This window comes from Puma concolor, chromosome E2, assembly GCF_028749965.1.
Source record: "Puma concolor isolate L17-30 chromosome E2, mPumCon1.1.hap2, whole genome shotgun sequence".
NCBI classification, from domain to species: Eukaryota; Metazoa; Chordata; class Mammalia; order Carnivora; family Felidae; genus Puma; species Puma concolor.
In genome coordinates this window covers 59,493,622-59,513,680 of record NC_141681.1, presented here as the reverse complement: position 1 = coordinate 59,513,680, position 20,059 = coordinate 59,493,622, and the positions used below count along the sequence as shown (strand labels likewise).

The 20,059-nt window shown below is 46.6% G+C and overlaps 1 protein-coding gene across 1 annotated transcript; it reads left to right on the top strand.

Moving 5' to 3' along the window:
- The first annotated feature begins 11,223 nt into the window (after positions 1-11,223).
- Positions 11,224-17,094, top strand: LOC112851117 (leukocyte immunoglobulin-like receptor subfamily B member 4). Its single transcript, XM_025914657.2, has 9 exons — positions 11,224-11,428; positions 11,661-11,696; positions 14,178-14,462; positions 14,884-15,171; positions 15,917-16,036; positions 16,118-16,160; positions 16,246-16,283; positions 16,556-16,608; positions 16,695-17,094. Exons 1-9 carry the CDS (start codon positions 11,395-11,397, stop codon positions 16,839-16,841), a joined length of 1,044 nt encoding a protein of 347 aa, XP_025770442.2. The 5' UTR covers positions 11,224-11,394; the 3' UTR covers positions 16,842-17,094.
- Positions 17,095-20,059: the final 2,965 nt, after the last annotated feature.

Here is a 20,059-nt window from a genome sequence, read left to right as displayed (position 1 = left end):
GGTTCCTCAAAAAATTAAAAATAGACCTACCATATGACGCAGCAGTAGCACTGCTAGGAATTTACCCAGGGGATACAGGAGTGCTGATGCAGAGGGGCACTTCTACCCCAATGTTTATAGCAGCACTCTCAACAATAGCCAAATGATGGAAAGAGCCTAAATGTCCATCAACTGATGAATGGATAAAAGAAACTGTGGTTTATATATACAATGGAATCCTACTTGGCAGGAGAAAGAATGAAATCTGGCCTTTTGTAGCAACATGGATGGAACTGGAGGGTATTATGCTAAGTGAAATAAGTCAGGCAGAGAAAGACAGATACCATATGTTTTCACTCTTATGTGGATCCTCAGAGACTTAACAGAAGACCATGGGGAAGGGGAAGGAAAAAAGTTAGGGAGGGAGCCAAACCATAAGAGACTCTTAAAAACTGAGAACAAACTGAGGGTTGATGGGGGTGGGAGGGAGGGGAGGGTGGGTGATGGGCATTGAGGAGGGCACCTGTTGGGATGAGCACTGGGTGTTGTATGGAAACCAATTTGACAATAAATTCCACATTAAAAAAAAAAGAATCGTTCTTCCAGGTATCTTCCCTGGGTCTACTGAACCATCAAGTGTGATCTTTCTTTCTTTCTTTTTTTTTTTTTTGATTTCGTTTTTAAATAATCTCTGCACCCAACACGGGGCTCGAACCCACAACCCCGAGATCAAGGATTGCACATTCCACCGACTGAACCAGCCGGATGCCCTTCAAGTGTCATCGTCACCTGCAGCACCACCCAGGTTGTTGACTGTCTCAGTGGATTATACATATTTGATTCATTTTTTTTCTTTCTTTCTTTCTGTCAAAGCCTCCCTCAACTCTCCTGTGGTACACACGCAGACCATCATGGCTACTACTAACCCCATCTCCTGAGTCACTGTCTGAATTGAAGTTTCCCGTAGGAAATCCACAGACTGACACGTGGCCTGGACCCAGTTATGGCGGAGGAGAGCGGACAGAGCCTGACTTTGCAGAACCGGTGGTTTCCCTTCCTGTGTAGTAGCTGATGCTGTTGCCCTGTGACAAGGGCTTCTGAGCTCCAGAGCACTCATGAGTGTCATGAGTGGGTCTGTCTTCTTGTGACGACTGTCTGCCCAGTTTGCCGTGACACATCCGGGAGGTGTGGACTGAGACACTACCATGCCCCTGGGGATCATTTTCCTTCTTGTACTTGGTGAGTACGGCAGGGGGAGTTGGTGAGGTTAGAAGGGGAAGAGAATATACTCAGGTTCATGTCTTGGGTTCCTCTCATGGGACTCTTCCTCTGTGAGGTCCTAGGGTCATTTAACTACTGAGGAATCACCCATCTGGTCACTTTTACTCAACTTGCATCCAGGCAATGCCCTGATCTCAGGTGTTTGGAAATCACTGAGTTATAGGGTAGACATCGCTTACCAGGCATATTCTCTATTTCAGTGTGTTGTCTGGACCAAAGGATTTGGGCACAAAATGGTGAGTGTTTCTTCCCTTTTCCACCTAGTCACATTGAGTCTGACTGAGTGCACTGTGGGATAAGTCTCAGGAGCCTTGAACTAGTTCCAACCCTTGACCCACACCATCCCTCACCCACAGTCTTCATTTTGTTTATTTATGTTTAAAAATTGTGGTAAAATTGGGGTGCCTGGATGGCTCAGTCTGTTGAGCGTCCGACTGGCTCAGGTCATGATCTCACCACAGTTGGTTGGTTTGAGCCCCGCGTCGGGCTCTGTGCTGACAGCTCAGAGCCTGGAGCCTGCTTCGGATTCTGTGTCTCCTTCTCTCTGTGTCCCTCCCCTGCTCGCACTCTGTCCCACTCTGTCTCTCAAAAAATAAATAAATGTTAGAAAATAAATAAAATTGTGGTAAAATACAGTTAACATAAGTTTACCACCTTAGCTGATGTTAAGCATGTTTCAGTAGTGATAAGTACATTCACATTGTTGTGCAATCAACCTCCAGAACTTTTCATCTTGCAAAACAGACACTCTATACCTGTTAACCAGCAACTCCCCAATTCTTCTCTCCCAGCTTCCAGCAACCACCACTCTATTTTCTGATTCTATGAATTTGACTTCTCTATATACCTCATACAAGTGCAGTTAGACAGTGTGTGTCTTTTTGTGTCTGGCTTATTTCATGGGATAATGTCCTCAGGGTTCATCTGTGTTGTAGCACATGCCAGAAGGCCCTTCCTTTTCAAGGCTGAATATATTCCATTGTGTGTATAGAACCGACCCTCGATACCTGCTCTGCTCATGATCTTACGGCTCGTGAGACGGAGGCCTGCACTGGAATCCATGCTGAGTGTGGAACCTGCTCGGGATTCTTTCTCCCCCTCTATCTCTGCCCCTCTCCTCTGCTCATGTGCACCTTCTCTCTTTCTCTCTCAGAAAAAAAAAAAAAAAAATTAAAAAAAAGGAAAGAATCTGCCAGGGTCACTGAGAATAATATTGAAGGGAAACATAGCTGAGAGTGATACTGAAAACAGACACAGAGAACAGACACAGAGCACAGGCCCATGTCTCCTCGTAGATAAGGGATCAATTCTCTCTGCCTGTGCCGGGCACTTTCCATTTGGCATTGCCTTGGCTGCTTCCAGCTTCCTGATTTACCGAGAGGCCAGCTCACGGGAGAAAGCACTCTTGCTCAGCAAAGAGACAGTAGAGAAAATCCAGACCTCAACATGTGCCGAGTCTGAGAACTTGTGCAAGCAGTTTCCTACCCCTGAATGCCAAGTTCCTTCTTTCCAAAATGGGGATAGCAATAGGCTGTTGCATCCATGAAGACACCGCACACCTGTAAAGCTCAGGGAACATCACTTTGCTCAGATTTGATATCATATAAAGTTATCAGTTGCTGGATAACATTTATTGAGGTTTTCTCATGTGCCAAGGACTAGTCTTGGCCAATTGCACATATAGTCTCCTTTTATGCGTACTGCTTCTCGATGAGCTAAACTGATGCCTTCATATTCTGGATATATTGAATTCCTGCTGTAACGTCAGCATTGTTCCCCTTACTGGGGACATGGCTTTGAATAACCCCCTTACATGGGGACATGACAGGCAAAGAGATCCCTGCCCTTTAATGGGAGGAAAGATAAAATTAACATAACAGAGAACTTGGAATATGTGCTATGTTAGAAGGTTTTTTTTTTTTTAATTTTTTTTTTCAACGTTTATTTATTTTTTGGGACAGAGAGAGACAGAGCATGAACAGGGGAGGGGCAGAGAGAGGGAGACATAGAATCGGAAACAGGCTCCAGGCTCTGAGCCATCAGCCCAGAGCCTGACGCGGGGCTCGAACTCACGGACCGCGAGATCGTGACCTGGCTGAAGCTGGACGCTTAACCGACTGCGCCACCCAGGCGCCCCTGTTAGAAGGTTTTTAATGCTCAAGAGAGGGGCGCCTGGGTGGCTCAGTTGGTTAAGCATCTGACTTTGGCTCAGGTCATGATCTCACAGTTTGTGAGTTTGAGCCCCCCATGTCGGGCTCTGTGCTGACAGCTCTGAGCCCGGAGCCTGCTTCGGATTCTGTGTCTCCCTCTCTCTCTGCCCCTCCCCTGCTCACACTCTGTCTCTCTCTCAAAAATAAATAAATATTAACAATTAAAAAAATGCTAAGGAGAAATATTACTAAAGGGCAGTAAGGGGAACAAGGATAGCAGTGAAAGTGATGAGGAAGAGACCCTCAGGGTTGATTTTCAGGTTGAATGTGGGTGGTGGAGAGGAAACCACTCAGTAATAACACTAAGGAATAAGTTGCTCTTAAATTGTTGGTGGAGAATGAGATTGGATTAGGTATTCCGGAATATTTCAGGAGCTCTATTTTGGCCCTAAGGAGGGGACTGTCCCACAGGAGATGACTCGCCCAGGTGGGCAGCTCACAGCTGGGTGAACTAGTCTAGACTTTAAGTGAGGGGCATGTGTATGTGTGTGCGTTTTATTCACGGTGACTACACAGGGCGAGTATATAGAGAAATGAGACCTAGGTTGGAGCACTGAGCCCAGAGGTTTCCATGCATAATTTTAGGAGTTTGAGGTTGAAGGAATATTCAAGGAAACCATAGGAAAACCAAGACCGTGAGTGGCTAGAAGTCAAGCGAAGGTCATTTCTTAAAAGTTTTTATTTATGTTGAGAGAGAGAGAGAGAGAGAGCACCAGTGCAAGCTGGCGAGAGGCAGAGAGACAGAGGGAGAGATGGAGAATCCCAGTCCGGCTTTGTGCTGTCAGCGCAGAGCCCGATGTGAGGCTCAAACTCATGAACCGTGAGATCATGACCTGAGCTGAAGTCAAGAGTCGGACCCTTAACTGACTAAGCCACCCAGGCGTCCTGTGGAGGTCATTTTTAAGCAGGCTGATGTCCGTTGTGAAATGTTAATGATTTTATGTAAGTATAGAAATGAGCTCCTTCTTACAGATGAAGAGACTGAACCTCTCTTTTCATCTAGAGATGCGGGGTTGAGGTGGGGGCACATCTGGGACTCATGTGCTGGACTCTAACCCACACCCACATGGTGTTTTGCTCCAGGGCCTCTTAAGGAAGCGGGATGCTGGGTTTCTTCTCATCTCAGACTGTTTCTCCTGCAGTGACCACTTCCCAGCCTGACATCTGGGCAGTGCCCAGTGCTGTGATCCCCTGGGGCAGTTCCGTGAGCATATTCTGCAGGTGCAGTTATCTCCCATCTGCAGAGACAAAGACCCTCTGCTCTGTGGTGTGACAGAGTACCACAGAGTGCTCTGCAGGTGGTTGAGTTCCTAATCCAGAATGTGACCTACGTCAATGCAGGGGTATACTGCTGTATGCACAGGAAGCAAGCAGTCTGGTCAGAAGTCAGAGACACACTGGACCTTGTGGTGACAGGTAAGGGACACCCCAAAGGACACTGTCCCCCAGCCTTGGTCTGGGCTGCCCACGACACCGGACCAGCTTTGCCCCTATCACAGACCCCTGCCCTCCCACTTTATACATCTGGTTCCGGTCTGTGTTCTGATATGATCCCAAATCCCTTCAGGGAGACGGCTGGAGCCCCCAAGGGACCGCACATCATGGTGACAGACACTCATCTTTCCCTATATGACCACTCTCTGGTCTTGGGTCATGGGAAAGTAAGAAAAGCGGGTGTTTTGTCCTGGCAAGGGGTGAATTTCCCCTTGACTTTGTCCTTCCTTCTCTCAGGTCAGACCAAGAGAATGATGGCTTTGGGTATGGCTTCCCTCTAATAACTAGCTCTACTATGTTCCAGGAGTGTACACGAAAGCACCCTCCCTGACTGCTCATCCAGGCGCCAATGTGACCTCCGGAGAGACCGTGACCCTTCTTTGTCATGTACATAACTATGACATCTTTCTCTGCAAGAATGGAACCGCTGTCTGTCCCCAGGACTATTTATATCAAGATCACAACACATTCCTCATCTCCCCTGTGACCTCAGCCCATCAGGGGACCTACAGGTGCTATGGTTCTTTTAGCAACAATCAGTCCCGGTGGTCACTGCCCAGCGATCCCCTTGAGCTTTTAGTCACAGGTGAGGAATGTCCTAGACCGGTCACTTCCATGTCTGTGTGCTGGGATGTCCCACGAGGTGACTGGGGAGGGAGCTCCAAGGCCAGCTGTGTGAGGTGTTTCTGGTGTTGCAGAGCGTGTGGGGCCACATGGAATGCAGCTCCATCCACATCAGGGTCACTGTGGGAATCTCTGGGTCATGTTGAGTTGAGAAAGCGGTCTCAGGGCACATGTGCCTTTTCTCAATTCATGCAAAGTCGCTATAGGTGCTAGGGGATATCCCGGGAACACTGAGCACAAAGAGATTGGACGCTTTTCATAACCCTCCTCAGACCCTTCCCAGATGTTGGTACCTCCAGAGGTCATGACACAGAAGTCAGGGGAGGTCATAATGTCAAGACTCTTTGTGTCAAGCTTTCTGTCTGTCCGACTGCAAGCTGATGATGCTGGGTTGTGAAAATGACCTCTAGTAAACTGAGTCCAGTAGGGGAGGACCACAGAAAGCAAGAAAGCAGTGTCTATGTGATGGGTTATGTTCAAGACTTCACGTGAACAGGCAGGGGTGCCGAGCCCATTTTTCTGTGAGGGGCTCAGTGCGCTAAGCCAAGTATTCCATTGGAGTGGAATCTTGGAAGATGAACAGGTATGTTGCACGTTGGTAAGCAAATGGAACTATATATAAGAAATCAAGGTGATCAGAGTCGGGGGGGGGGGATATGAGAGGAGGCAGCAGGCTGAGGCTGGGATGAGGAGGGGACACAGCAGGGCACCGACTCAAATTGGTGAATACACTCAAGAAGACTGGCAAGGACGCCGGGAATACGGAAAGTTAAATGTGCAAGACTTCCAGCATCTGCTGATGAATGTTCATTATATTTATGAAGCCCAGAAAGCCCCTCCTGAATAGCATGTGACTTTATTTATACACACACACACACACACACACACACACGTACTAGATTATGTCCAACACAAAGTATATATAAAAATATAACTCATGGGGGCGCCTGGGTGGCGCAGTCGGTTAAGCGTCCGACTTCAGCCAGGTCACGATCTCGCGGTCCGTGAGTTCGAGCCCCGCATCGGGCTCTGGGCTGATGGCTCAGAGCCTGGAGCCTGTTTCCGATTCTGTGTCTCCCTCTCTCTCTGCCCCTCCCCCGTTCATGCTCTGTCTCTCTCTGTCCCCCCAAAAATAAATAAACGTTGAAAAAAAATTAAAAAAAAATATATAACTCACAACATTATATATTATCATATTTTGTATTTAGCATATACATTATATGTTATATAGTAATATATTATATGTTATATAGTAATATATAGTAATATACAGTTATATATTATATTTTGTATTTAGCATATATAATATACGTAATATAGGGAGCATATAGTTTCACATTTATATCCTGAAATGCACGTCTTCCACATCTGTCGCCTCTAAAGTTAGGACGTGACTATAGTCTGACTGGCTGACTCCGTTCTTTTCACCTCCTTGTAAAACAATGGTGCGTCTTACGTCAGCAGTCTTCCATGTTGGTTGAATCGCACCAAACGATATCAAAAATTCCATTTCTACAAAGCGCTCTTGATCAGCACAACCTGTGACTAAAAACCCTGCCCTCAGACCACTTCTCCAGCAGTGACATCCCCGTCTTCCCTTTCTTTCCAATGGAATATTTTTGTGCCAATCTTGATTCCCCTTTCTTTCCCATAAAATCCACACCTAATGGGTGAACACTTTCTGTTGTTTCTACTTTGGAAAGTGATGATGAGTTTGCAGATTTTTCTCCACACCCTCAGGTGTTCTCAGGTACCTTCATATATCACTGGGTTCCAGTTACATCCCCCCTACGTGTCTTCATCTTCCACCACTGCCCGATGCCGTGATCCCTCCTCACCGCACTTGAAGCCATCCTTTCAAAACCCATTCCATTGCACCATGAGCCTATGCAAGCGCTTCAAAACCTTATTTTTTTGGCACTTTGAGTGAACAATTCAGCTATTTCTACAGACTCCAGTTCCAGTTTGTTCTGACCCCTGCTTCAATTTCCACTTCACCCGCTTCTTTCCAGCTATACTCCCTCTGCTTTTGCCCTTAGTCTAGAATGTTCTTTTTGCCAGTCTTTCTCCCCTTTCCACCTCTCAGAATGGAACCCCAAAGTCTCCAGCTTTCAAGTTCTTTCCCTGATGCCCAATGGAGAGTAGAATCTCATCGCATTTTCAAGCCACCTCTGGCTATATGGAAAGTATACTGAGAGTAGAGGTAGAAACAAATCTTTAACGAATGGGGTTGGAAGGTGGACCTTCAGTTTCCAAACCCTTGTACCCTGCGGGACTGGGACATGCAGAACAATTCCAGCCTATGCCACGTTAGCCTCAATATCCTTCCTCCCTGGGACACTGTAATCACCTCTCCCCTTTCCACTGGGCCGGGGGGTGGGAGGGGTGTCTCTGGTCTCAGATTGAATGTGGCATTATTGTGGTTGGAGCTGAAGTTTGATGAATTTCTCTCTACCAGTTAGGTGGCCAGGCTCCCCTTCTATGCTGTCCCTGGTTGAGTGTCTCCTCAACCATGTGACCTTGAGCCACATGTTCCTACCACTTCTGAGAGAACACAGACAGCTGCTCATAGCCCTGTGATACTAGACATTTATGGATAGTAATGTTTAGCAACTCTTTGTACGTCTCTACCATTCTGAGGCTTTCGTGGGCTTCCCAGGGTCATGTGACCAGAAGTTGAGCTCATAGCAGGGAAGTGGAGAACGTCTCAGGCTCTGATGACCCCACCTTTCCCTTTGCCTCCCCCTCTCTTGGCCATGCCCCTCATCATGGCACTGAGGTCAGGGTCAGCAGGCAGGTGCCATGTCTTTGTTAGGATCCTGAACAAATGCCGCATTACGTTTTACATCCTCTGTGTGACCACCACCCCACGTCAGCACTCTTGACTTGGGGAGAAGACAGATTGTGGTTTGAGTTTTACTATTTATGCCTTAACCCAGACACTCTTGTTCAGGGAACCACCTGCAGCCTCACATTTGATCAGAGTGAAAAAAAGAGACTTTCAGGTCATAAGAGGGGTCTGACTGAGCCTATCTGAATTTGGATGATGTGTCGTTTATGTGTGATCTTTGTATTGTTGGGGTTGAGGGGATATGCTGTTGGTCCCATATTAAATTCTTTCTTTTTCCCACAGAATCGTTACCCCAAGATTACGGAAAAGAGAACATCCCAGATTACACAACACAGAACATCATCCAGTTTAGCCTTGGTGGCCTGCTCCTCTTAGTTATGGGGCTTCTACTGCTGGGAGCCCGGAAGAGCAGAGAAGGTCTGCAAGGCGCAGTTAGGGAGCCCCCAGGCTGAGCAGTAACTCTTCATAGCACCTCATCAGAATGAGGGAATCTAGAGATTCTCAAAGGACTTGGGCTCCATGAACTCTGCATGCCACGGAATGGTGTAGAGTCCCAGCAATTGTGCCAGAAGGAGAGACTTCCCAAATCCCAGATCATATTCTCTTTCTTTCTCTTTCTACGGCTCGATGTGACATCTGACTTCTGCCTCAGTGTCATTCCTGAATCCTTTTTCTTTGCGGATGTTTCTCCATAGGCCTGTTGTCCCTCCTCAGCTCCCGATCCCTCAACATCCCCTGGCATCCCTCCTTTTCATGACCACACTCCTCTTATCCCCATCAACCTGGGGTAGGTACCACACCCCTTCCTTCAGCCCTACCTCTCCTTGTCAGATGATGACACCAAATGTTAGATCCAGCCTGTGTTTCTCTAACAATAGTTGATTTACTAGTGATTTCTGGATATCTTATCCACAAGGGCAAAGGAAATGATACAAGGTCATTGGCCCTCCCCTTTGCAGTCTTGATTCATCACACTGCCTGGGCATTTTCTTCAATAATGCCACATGCCACGGTAACGTCCCCAGAATAAAGGCTACCATCTCACCACCGTCCATAATATCCACATTGACCTTCACATGTGCTCTGCCTCCCGGGGCTGGGTCATGCTTCCCTCAGTCCACTTGATCCTACTCCATTGTGGCAGCAGCTTTATGACTCAGGGATATCACTGTACCCTACACTTATAAGCACAGAACGACATCACTTCTCTGGCTTTTGGCTAAGATCAAGTATAAGCAAAGAACGTGAGCAATTATATGGCCAATCTTGTTTGTTTCCGTCTTTTGGGCATCATCATCCAACATTGCATGTTACCCAATGCCTGAAAGAGTTGTTTTGTAAATTTTAACCTCTATTGCTTTGTTGAAAGGCAAGACTAGTTGTGATCATGCACTTCATGAGGTTGTAGTAGGAATCTTAAACTTTTTTTTAAGTTTTATTTAAATTAATTTTATTTCAATTTAACTTAAGTTTTATTTAATTAAATGTTTATTTATTTTTGAGAGAGAGAGAGACAGAGCGTGAGCAGGGGAGGGGCAGAGAGGAGGGAGACACAGAATCGGAAGCAGGCTCCAGGCTCTGAGCTGTCAGCACAGAGCCCGACATGGGGCTTGAACCCAAGAACCGTGAGATCATGACCTGAGCAGAAATCAGAGGCTTAACCAACTGAGCCACCCAGGTGCCCCAATCATTCACACATTTTGAATTACAGACACAAAAATAAACTGTAGAGAGACAGTGTGTGCGAGCAGGGGAGAGAGGCAGAGGGAGAGGGAGAAAGAGGGAGAGGGAGAGGGAGAGAGAGAGTTCCAAGCAGGTTCCATGCCTAGCACAGAGCCTGATGTGGGACTCAATCCCACAATCCTGGGATCATGACCTGAGCTGAAATCAAGAGTCAGAAGCTCAACCAACTGAGCCATCCAGGTGGCCCAAACCAGATTATTATACGAAATCATCTTGCTATTAAAAACATCTTAAGAGAAGTAAAGACATATACTTTCCCTTTTATATAAAAAAAGGCCAGGACGCCTGGGTGGCCCAGTCAGTTAAGCGTCTGATCATGACTAAGCTCAGGTCATGATCTCACGGTTCGTGAGTTCAAGCCCCGCATCTGGCTCTGTGCTGGCAGCTCAGAGCCTGGAGCCTGCTTCGGATTCTGTGTCTCCCCCTCTTTCTTCCCCTCCCCTGCTTGTGCTCTCTCTCTCTTAAAATAAATAAATATTAAAAAATATATAAAAATATATAATATATAAAATATATAAAATATATAAAAAAGGCTGTATAATATATATATATCAAATGCCTAAGAATTTACATATTTCTCAGATTAGAAGAAGGTCATTGACCATTCCAAGCAAATTAAAATAGTCCTTTCAAGTGAACTGGGATGATTGCCCCCTCAGAGATTTTTTGGTCAGGACATCATTCTTAGGTGCAGTAATTCAGGAAAGATTTTCTCCATGACTTAGTTGACTCCATGACTTTTCACACACACGATCACTACAGAGAAGCCACGTCCACAAGTCTCCCAGACATGCTCCCTGGCTCGACATTACCCTCCACCAAATTTTCAAGACTGATGTAGGTCTGTGGCTCCAACCATAACAGTTTCACTGATTTCTACATATTAGATTCAGTCTTCTTTCACTGCATCTCACTTCTGTTTTTTTGTTAAACCTTCTTCAACGTCCTGTAGCCGAAATACGGGTCACTGTTAGGAGCATTACGCACATCTCCAATGTCTTTGCGGTTGTGAGATTACAGCAGGAAACCCACAGAGCAGCTCCTGCCTGAGTCCAGTGTTCCGGTGGAGGGTCAAAAGGCAGAGCCATGTCTTGCAAAAGCAGAGTTGCTCTTTGTGTTTAGCAGGTGCACATCATGCTGTGTGAAGGCTCAAAGCCCCAGGCTGCTCCACCCGTGGGTGTGTCCTGCTGAGAACACTGTGGGTCCAGTGCTATGTCCCTGGGGTTCACTTTTCTGCTGGGACTTGGTGAGTGTTGCAAAGGGGGCTGTGCGGGAGGTGGCAGGGGAAGAGAATGGAGACACGGAGGTCCCTTCCATGGGATTCTTCTCTGGGAGGTCCTGGGCCAGTTGGTTATAGAGAGATCACCTGTAGGGTCACCATTCTCCTATTGAACGCAGGTCTGGTGTCCAGTATCAGGTGTTTGGGGATCATTGGTTTCTAGGGTAGACCTCTCTCACCAGGTCTCTCTTTGTTTCAGTGTTTTGTCTGGAACAAAGGATTTGGGCAAAAAATGGTGAGTGTTTCCTCCTAAGCAGTTCTGACATGGGCTGAGCTTAGGCAGCTTTGGTTGAGTCTCAACTTTCAACCTGTGTCATCCCCTCACTAACCCTCTTCAGTTCTAATTTTTAAATTCGCATCATCACACCCATTTTTGGTGGAAAGTCTTTTTCCTTCTCCAGAAAGCTTCCGGATGCCTGACTCTTCCCTATCAGCACGGGTGAGTCAAGAAGGGGACATCCAGGTCCTTTAATAACCCTGAGAGGAAACACAGCCAAGGCTGGCACTTAGAAGGCAGACGCAGAGAGCTGGGGAGCTTGCCTCATGTCCCCAGTGGATCGGAGGCTGTCGCCTACTGGGTGTGTTGGGTGTCCTTTTCCATTGGGCAACCCCTCAGCTGCTTCCAGGTCCCTTCCCTAAGGAGGGGTCAGCTCACAAGGATGGCACCCTTGCTCAGAAGACAGACCTGAAGCAGAACGAAGACCGCAACGTTCGGTAGTCCTGTGACTTTTTGCAAGTAATTTCCTGTACTTGAGCCCTGAGTTCCTCCTCCTTTGTAACATGAAATAATGACAGAGCGTGGCACCAGTTAAGATACAAGGCATGCCAAGTTCAGAAAACAGCCTCAGATGAGGTACCATTGTGTAAAATTAACAATGGCCACATAAAATTTATTGGGGTTTTGCCCCTGCTGAATGTTGTTCTCAGCTTTTGCATACATTATCTTATTTTAATCTTAGAACTCCTCCAAGAGGTAAGTTAATTCCTTCATATTGCGGATATACTGAGCCTTTGGTGTGACCTCCACATTGTACTTTGTGTCAGAGGAAAGGGCTTTGAATGCCCAAAAATGTCTTTGCCCTCCAATTGAAGGGAAATAATGTTAATAAAATAGATAACTAAGATCTATAACATGTGAGGTGTTTAATGCTAAAGAGAAACATGAAGAATGAAGGGGGGCCCAGAAAGTGTGTGTTTGGGGAGAGGTGCATTGGAGGAAGGCATTCCCATGTGGACACTACAGTAAAGTCTGGAGCGGGGAAGGGAGGCAGAAGCTATCAGGGAGAACACCCTTACATGCAGGAAACAAATGCTGATGTGGTTGTGCTGATGTGGAACTAACTAGGCTGGTCATCTAGATGCAGGCCAGTGGGTCTGGAGGATGGGCAGCAAGTGAGAATATTGTGTGTGTGTGTGTGTGTGTGTGTGTGTGTGTGTGTGTGTGTGTCGGGGGGTGAGATCAGGGAGCCAAGAGCTTGGTAGAGCAGGGCAAGAGGTTACTCAGAACGAGATGGGGCTATTGGGGCTGTGAGTGGAGAACTGAGTTAATGGGACTTATTAAACAGGATCACAGTCTTTGGTGTTTGCACGAGGGCATGGGGGGCAGTTGGGGAGTTTTGTAGAAGAAGGGGGCAAAGTAAATGCAGTGATCTGATGAGAGATAATGGTTTCTCAACCCCAGGGGTGGTAACAGCAGGTGGTAAGAACATAGACCCACAGCGTTCATTTCTAAATAGGACACCAGCAGTGGCGAGAAACTAGTCAGCAATGATGCCAAGGAATGCCAGTTATTCTTAAATTGATGGGGAAGACTAAGTTGGATTGGATCTTTGGGGGATATATCAGGAACTCTAATTTGGATACAACTAGTTGAAAATTCCCAGTGTACATGAGAAGTTCACAGTTGGATAAATCAGTCTAGAGTTCTGGTGAGTGGTTATATTGTGTGTGTGAGACACACAGGAATAGTACACGAGTATCTATGGATATATAGATGTCTATGTATAGACCGATGACAGAAAGCCATGTTGGGACAACCCAGGAGTGAGTACATACAGAAAGGAAAAACAGATTGAAGGACCAAGCCCAGAGGCATCCCAAAGTTTAGTGGCTTGGAGATGATGAGAAACAGCAAACCAGACTGAGAAGTGTGTGTAGGACAGAAATCAAGAGTGTGGGGTCCTGGGAGACAAATCACCTTCAGCAGGCAAGGCTTTCAAATATTGGCTCCGGGGGTCCCTAAAGACCAGGTTCAGCCACTCACCACTGACAGACTCCAAAGGCAGAGACATAAGCAGTGGTGGACAGGGATTTATCTCAGGGAGGCCAACCCTGAGAAGACAGTAGACTAACATGTCACAGACTGTCTGCAGGGCACTGAGAAACTTCCAGGTTTATATAAGGAAAGTGGGGGCAGAGGTTGGTGGGGCCATGCAGCTGGGCAGTAAAGGCCAGGTTGATCACTGCCTTGGGGTCAGTCATACAGGGTCTTTATTGCTTGAGGAGATAGTTTTTGTTTCCTTCATGGGATGCTTTGCCCACCAGACCTTTTGCCTCAGTTAAGAGATAAGCCAGAAAGAAGAACTTAAATCAATTAGAAAGTACAGACTGAGGTCAAACTGGAGTTGATAGAACTTGTCTCTTGCCTCCTGGGGATGGAGAAAAGGTGTTTCCTGACATCAGCATGTTTGGGGTTCGTGTCCCATTTGTCTTCCAGGATTATTACCCCAGCCCTCCATCTGGGCACTGCCCGGGGCTGTGATTCCCCAGGGCAGTTCTGTGACCATCCACTGCAGGGGACCTCCAGGAGTAGTCAGATGGCAGCTACTTAGAATAGGAACTTTGATCTCACGGTACGACAGAACCTCAGATGGATCCCAGGGAGTTTCCACGTTTTTCATCCAGTCTGTGACATACATCAATGCAGGAATTTACTACTGTATATACTGGAAGCAAGGAGTCTGGTCAGGACGCAGTGACCCATTGGATCTGGTGGTGACAGGTAAGAGACACCCCCAAGGGCACATCCTTAGCTCCTATCTCTGCTGCCCACCACCCTAGACCCGACGTGTCCCTATCATAGGACCCCTGCCCTCTGTCTCTGCCCTCCCACCTTATCCATCTGGGTCTAAATCTCTGTGTTCTGACTGTGGTCCCATATCTCTTCAGGAAGGTGGCTGGAGTCCCCAGGGGACTGTCGTCATGGGGACAGATACTAAGCTCCCCCTCCATATATATGGCCACTGCCTGGTCTCTGGTTGTGGGAAAATGGAAAAGTGTTTGTCTTGTCCTCATAATCCCTGTAGAGGAACAATTGTTGAATTTCAACCTACCTTCTCCCTTCTTTCTTTTAGGTCCAACAAGAGAATGGTGGTGTTGTGTGTGGTTCCCTGATAATGTTAAGAGGCTCTCTTCTCTTCCAGGTGTATACAAGGACACACCCTCCCTGACTGCTCTTCCAGACCCCAATGTGACCTCAGGAGAGAACGTGACACTCCTTTGTGAAACATCTCCGTACTATGAAATCTTTAATTTGACTAAAGATGGAAGGAATGTCTCTCCTCAGGATTTTTTACGTCAGGACCATAACACCTTCCTGATCTCTCCTGTGACCCTTGCCCATGGGGGTATCTATAGATGCTATGGTTCTTCTAAAATCTACCCTCACAGCTGGTCACTGCCTAGCAACCCTGTTAAGCTTTTGGTTACAGGTGAGGAAAGAGGCTGGACTGTTAGCCCTCTGCGCTCTGCTCAAGGATGTCCCTTGTGATGTCTGGGGTGGGGAATCTCTCCCACGTTGCCTGCATAAGATAAGCTGGAAAGAAGAACATAATCGGAAAGTACAGAGTTTCTATCCTCGAAAACTCCTCAAGTCCATTTCCTTCTTTCTCCCACCACCCCATTGTTAAAACACAGCCACACCCTGCAGCACATTCCCTGATGCCTTATCTTTCCACCTGGCTCCTTAAATCCATGTGTCACACAGAAAATGCAGTATTTAAAAAATACATAGCTCTATGCTTGTCAATCCCTTTGTGTTTCACTATTACATTTAGACCTAAACCCAGACTCTTCTGAGCCACTCTTCCCGTCCTTCTGTGTGTGGGCTCTTTCTCACCTCTGAGTTGAGTTATGTTACACTGTTCCCTCTGTCTAGAGGCAATTCTCCCTGCACTTCAGAGATCTAGGTGTTTCTTATCTTTCAGGGCTTATCCCCAAAGAAACCCTTTTATTTAAAAATATAATTCGGCATAAATGGTTTTGCCCTATAATTTATCTCTATGTGTAAAAATACTTCTAGACCATAGATTCTATTGTTGGGCGTGTTTACTATGGTTTCCCAAACATCCAATAACTTGCCTCATGTAGGGAAGGCAAACGTTAAATGTTTATTAAATGGATAAATTAATCCAGCAAGAGCTCAAAAACAGACCTTTACTGTTTCCTAATTCCTAGATCCACCTGCTCCTGGAAATGGACACCTTCCCATTGTGACTGGGATCTTGGCCATCGTTGTCTTACTTCTTCTCTTCCTTCTCTTTCTCTTTTACCAATGTTGGCATCGGGTCAAACACGGTATGTCCTGATGGTGGGAGGGTTAACCTGAGAGGGCTTGGTGGATCCCCTACCAAGACTCTGATTACTGACTCTCCTTAGGGAACATTGATTGTGAGACCGAGAACCAGGTGAAGTATAAGAGGTAGGAAAATTTGGACTCCCCCAGTAGAAAACCTTCCGCCTTATTTCTCAGACTTGTCTTAATACTTATATCTTTTCTTTCTCAGCTCCTTCCCAGTCATGGATTTCCAGGAAGAAAACCAAAGTAAGAGGGAGTGAGAAGGAGGGACAACTGGGGTGGGGAAAGGATGTGTTTGGGGAAGACAGAAGGCAACTTGGAAGAAGCAGACAAGGTGGGGGCATCACCTTACTGGACACGACATCACTGCCCTTCCCTGTTTCAGTCAACCATCTCTGAAATAAATAAATACACACACACACACACACACACACACACACACACACACACACACACACATAGGACTGGGTAGTTTTAAGGCTCTTTCTGGAGGCTTACCCCCACATCTTTCCTTGCAGATGATGTCTTAGAGGACATCCAGCCTGAAAAGGACAGACAGATGGCTATGCAGGTGAGTCTCTCCTTACCTACCTACTCTCCGGCCCCAGTAACCTTCCACAGGTGCTCTCTTTTCACTTTGTACCTCCATGCTGACAGGTCCCCATAGAGGAAGACTCTCAGGAGGTGACCTATGCTCAGCTACACCAGGAAACCCTTAGGGGGAACATGGACACGCTACTCTCCCACACCCGTGAGGATTCCTCTGGCCAGCCCTGTGTGTACGCCACCCTCAACTTGTCCTGAGTTTAGAGCCAGGACTGGCTGTGTAGACTCCAGTGTTCCAGTGCTCCTTAAAGAAGGTCAGCTCCATGGGGTGTCCTACTCATGTTCCTCAACATCAGCCATCACCTTGGAGCTCCCCAAGGACTTAAGACTGGAGTCAACTTGTCAACTATCAAGAAATTCTGGGCCCCATCAAATATCTCTCAACAGATTCCTGGTCCCTTGTATATTTACCCATTCAGTTGCCTATTCAAGATATGTTTACAAAAGTCAACTCTTTCCTTGGATCTGTGATGGGGATATACATATTATGAAGATATAGTTTTTAGTCTCAAGGACTCATGATTTATTGAGTGAGGCAAGCCCATGATCTGACCTTTGGAAAGCAAAGGGGGTGACCCACTGGAACAGGTGTAAGGATGCTTTGGGTCACTGAGCAGACACAATGTCTAGGAATGTTTAAAGAGCGCTCATTGGTATAAAATACAAGGAGAAGTCAAGAAATAAGAGTCAGTTTGGGCACAGAGGACATTCCTAATGGCATTTTGGTACAATGTTCTAGGTGTCGCTGAGAGTTGAAACCTTCAAAGTACTGAAACTGAATAAGGAAGCTTCTTTGTGAGGGAACCAAGTTGCAACCAATTTGGCCACAGGATGGGTGGGTTCCTCCTGGGGAAGGGAATGGTGTAGAGGGCATTTGGAGGGGGGATTTATGGTTTCCACCTGGTTTTGATGAATTTCTCTTTTTCAGTTATGCAATTAAAATAAATAGGACATAGTTTAAAAAATTTTTTTTTCAACGTTTATTTATTTTTGGGACAGAGAGAGACAGAGCATGAACGGGCGAGGGGCAGACAGAGAGGGAGACACAGAATCGGAAACAGGCTCCAGGCTCTGAGCCATCAGCCCAGAGCCCGACGCGGGGCTCGAACTCACGGACCGTGAGATCGTGACCTGGTTGAAGTCGGACGCTTAACCGACTGCGCTACCCAGGCGCCCCATTAGGACATAGTTTTTAAAAAGATATGAATGAGAAGGAGAGGCCCTGGAAGCTGGTATGAACAATAACTTTTTCAGTAACTTTTGACAAAAGGAAGTAAAGTAGAAAGCTAACAGCAGGTGTAGTGAGAACTGGAGAGATGGTTTGGAGTGAGGGGTATGAGAAGTAGTGTACGAGCATGTGTGTTCGTTGATGGAAATAACCGAGGGGAGGAAACAATGTGGATGATGCTGGGGAGGGAGGGACGGTTGACACTTGGTGGGATGGGCTATCAGGTGAGAGTTTAGACTCTGGAATAGATGAGCTCACCTGGGTTCAGACTCTCCTTTGGCAAACACCAGCTGTATGATGGTGCATACATTTAAACGTTCTTCTTTAAGCTGGAATTTAATTTAATTTAAGCTGGACTTTTAATTTACAGAAGGGAAACTCCAAGCTCAGGTGAGCAGGTGATGAGATGCTTAACCTCTTTAGGCATTAGAGAAAAGAAACTGGCAAAGATGAGAAGGCTGGGCCACTTCAGGTTTTGGGCGTGTGGGCACCTTCTTATATTGCTGGGAGAAGGAACTGGTACAGTGAGTCTGAAGTGCCATTTGGCCGTGAGTAAAAGATTGGGCAATTTCCTGTTGGAAATGTAAACATAATTTAAAGATATTCTCACATGTGTCCATAGGGGCATCTGCAGAATGATATTTAGTTCAGCATTGTTCACAGCAGAGATATTTGGATACAATGTGTCTGTCCCTTATTAGGACACTGTGGGGATTACTGTGTTGAAGCAAGTAACTGTGCTGTAGACATATGAGTGGTCCATAAACCTGGAGTGTGCAGTGGAAAGATGAATGACTTCCACAGCATTAACATTTGCAAGACGCAAAATAAAGTTCTGCAAACATGAACAAATTCACATGGACTGTGATTTCAGAGCTGCTCCTTGAAGCTGGAGAAACGAAATGAGAACCACAGGGCAGAGAAAAATCACAGAAGACGTCGATTACCTGGATGCACGTGTGCATGTGCTAAGCCAGAGGTGATGGATCGATTACTCAGCTCCCGGCATCCACGCTTCAAGTAGAAAAATACGTTTTCTTCTAAGCTCAAGTTTCCCCATTTGAGTAGGACTAAAGCTGTATCTGCTTCTCCGTCTTGTGTGAGGGTCAAAGGGGGTGGTGTCTGAAAAGTGAGTCAGATTACAAAGAAATATTTGGGCACCCAAGTTTCTTTTTTTAAAAGATGTTTGTTTATCGGGGCACCTAGTGGCTCAGTTGGTTAAGCACCCAACTTTACCACAAGTCATGATCTCACAGTCTGTGAGTTTGAGCCCTGCGTTGGGCTCCGTGCTGACAGCTCAGAGCCTGGAGCGGCTTCAGATTCTGTGTCTCCCTCTCTCTCTGCCCCTCCCCCGTTCATGCTGTCTCTCTCTGTCTCAAAAATAAACATTAAAATTTTTTTTTTAAATAAAAAAATTTTTTTTGTTTATTCTTGAGAAAGAGACAGAGCATGAGTGGGGAAGGGCAGAGTGAGACAGGGAGACACAGAATCCGAAGCCGTCAGCACAGAGCCTGACATGGGGCTTGACCCCACGAGCTGTGAAATCATGACCTGAGCTGAGGTCGGACACTTAACCAATTGAGCCACCCTGGTGCCCTTATTTATTTATTTTTTAATGTTTGTTTATTTTTAAGAGAGAGACAGAGAGAGAGAGAGAGAGAGAGAGTACAAGTGGGGGAGGGGCAGAGAGAGAGGAAGCACAGAATCTGAAGCAGCCTCCAGGATCCAGGCTGTCAGTGCAGAGCTCAACGCGGGGCTTGAACCCATGAACCATGAGATCATGACCTGAGCCAAAGTTGGATGCTCAACCGACTGAGCCACCCGGGTGCCCTGTGCACCTAAGTTTATCTTGCCTTTGGAGTCCCTGAATGATCTAACCCAGTGGTTCTCGACCGGACGTGAATTTGTCCTCCAAGGGACAGGTGGCAATGTCTAGATATTTGCAGGTTGTCACAACTGGAGAGGGTGTTGTGCTGGTGATATCTAGTGGATGGAGGCCAGGGATACTGCTGAACCTCCCAGAAGCACAGGACAGCCCGTCCCTACATCGACAATCACCTGGTCCAAATGTCAATAGCACCGAAGTTGGGACACCCTGTATAACCTCTATGATAAACTCATCAGCCTCAGCATTTTGCACTCTCGATTCCAGCCACACTGTTCACGTCCTGGTTACGCGAAAATGCCA

Excerpts from the sequence above, each read along its gene's own strand:
- LOC112851117 (XM_025914657.2), top strand. The coding sequence starts at position 11,395 with ATGTCCCTGGGGTTCACTTTTCTGCTGGGACTTG. Across the intron at positions 14,463-14,883 it reads ATTGGATCTGGTGGTGACAG|GTGTATACAAGGACACACCC; the intron begins GTAAGAGACACC and ends CTTCTCTTCCAG. Across the intron at positions 15,172-15,916 it reads TGTTAAGCTTTTGGTTACAG|ATCCACCTGCTCCTGGAAAT; the intron begins GTGAGGAAAGAG and ends CCTAATTCCTAG.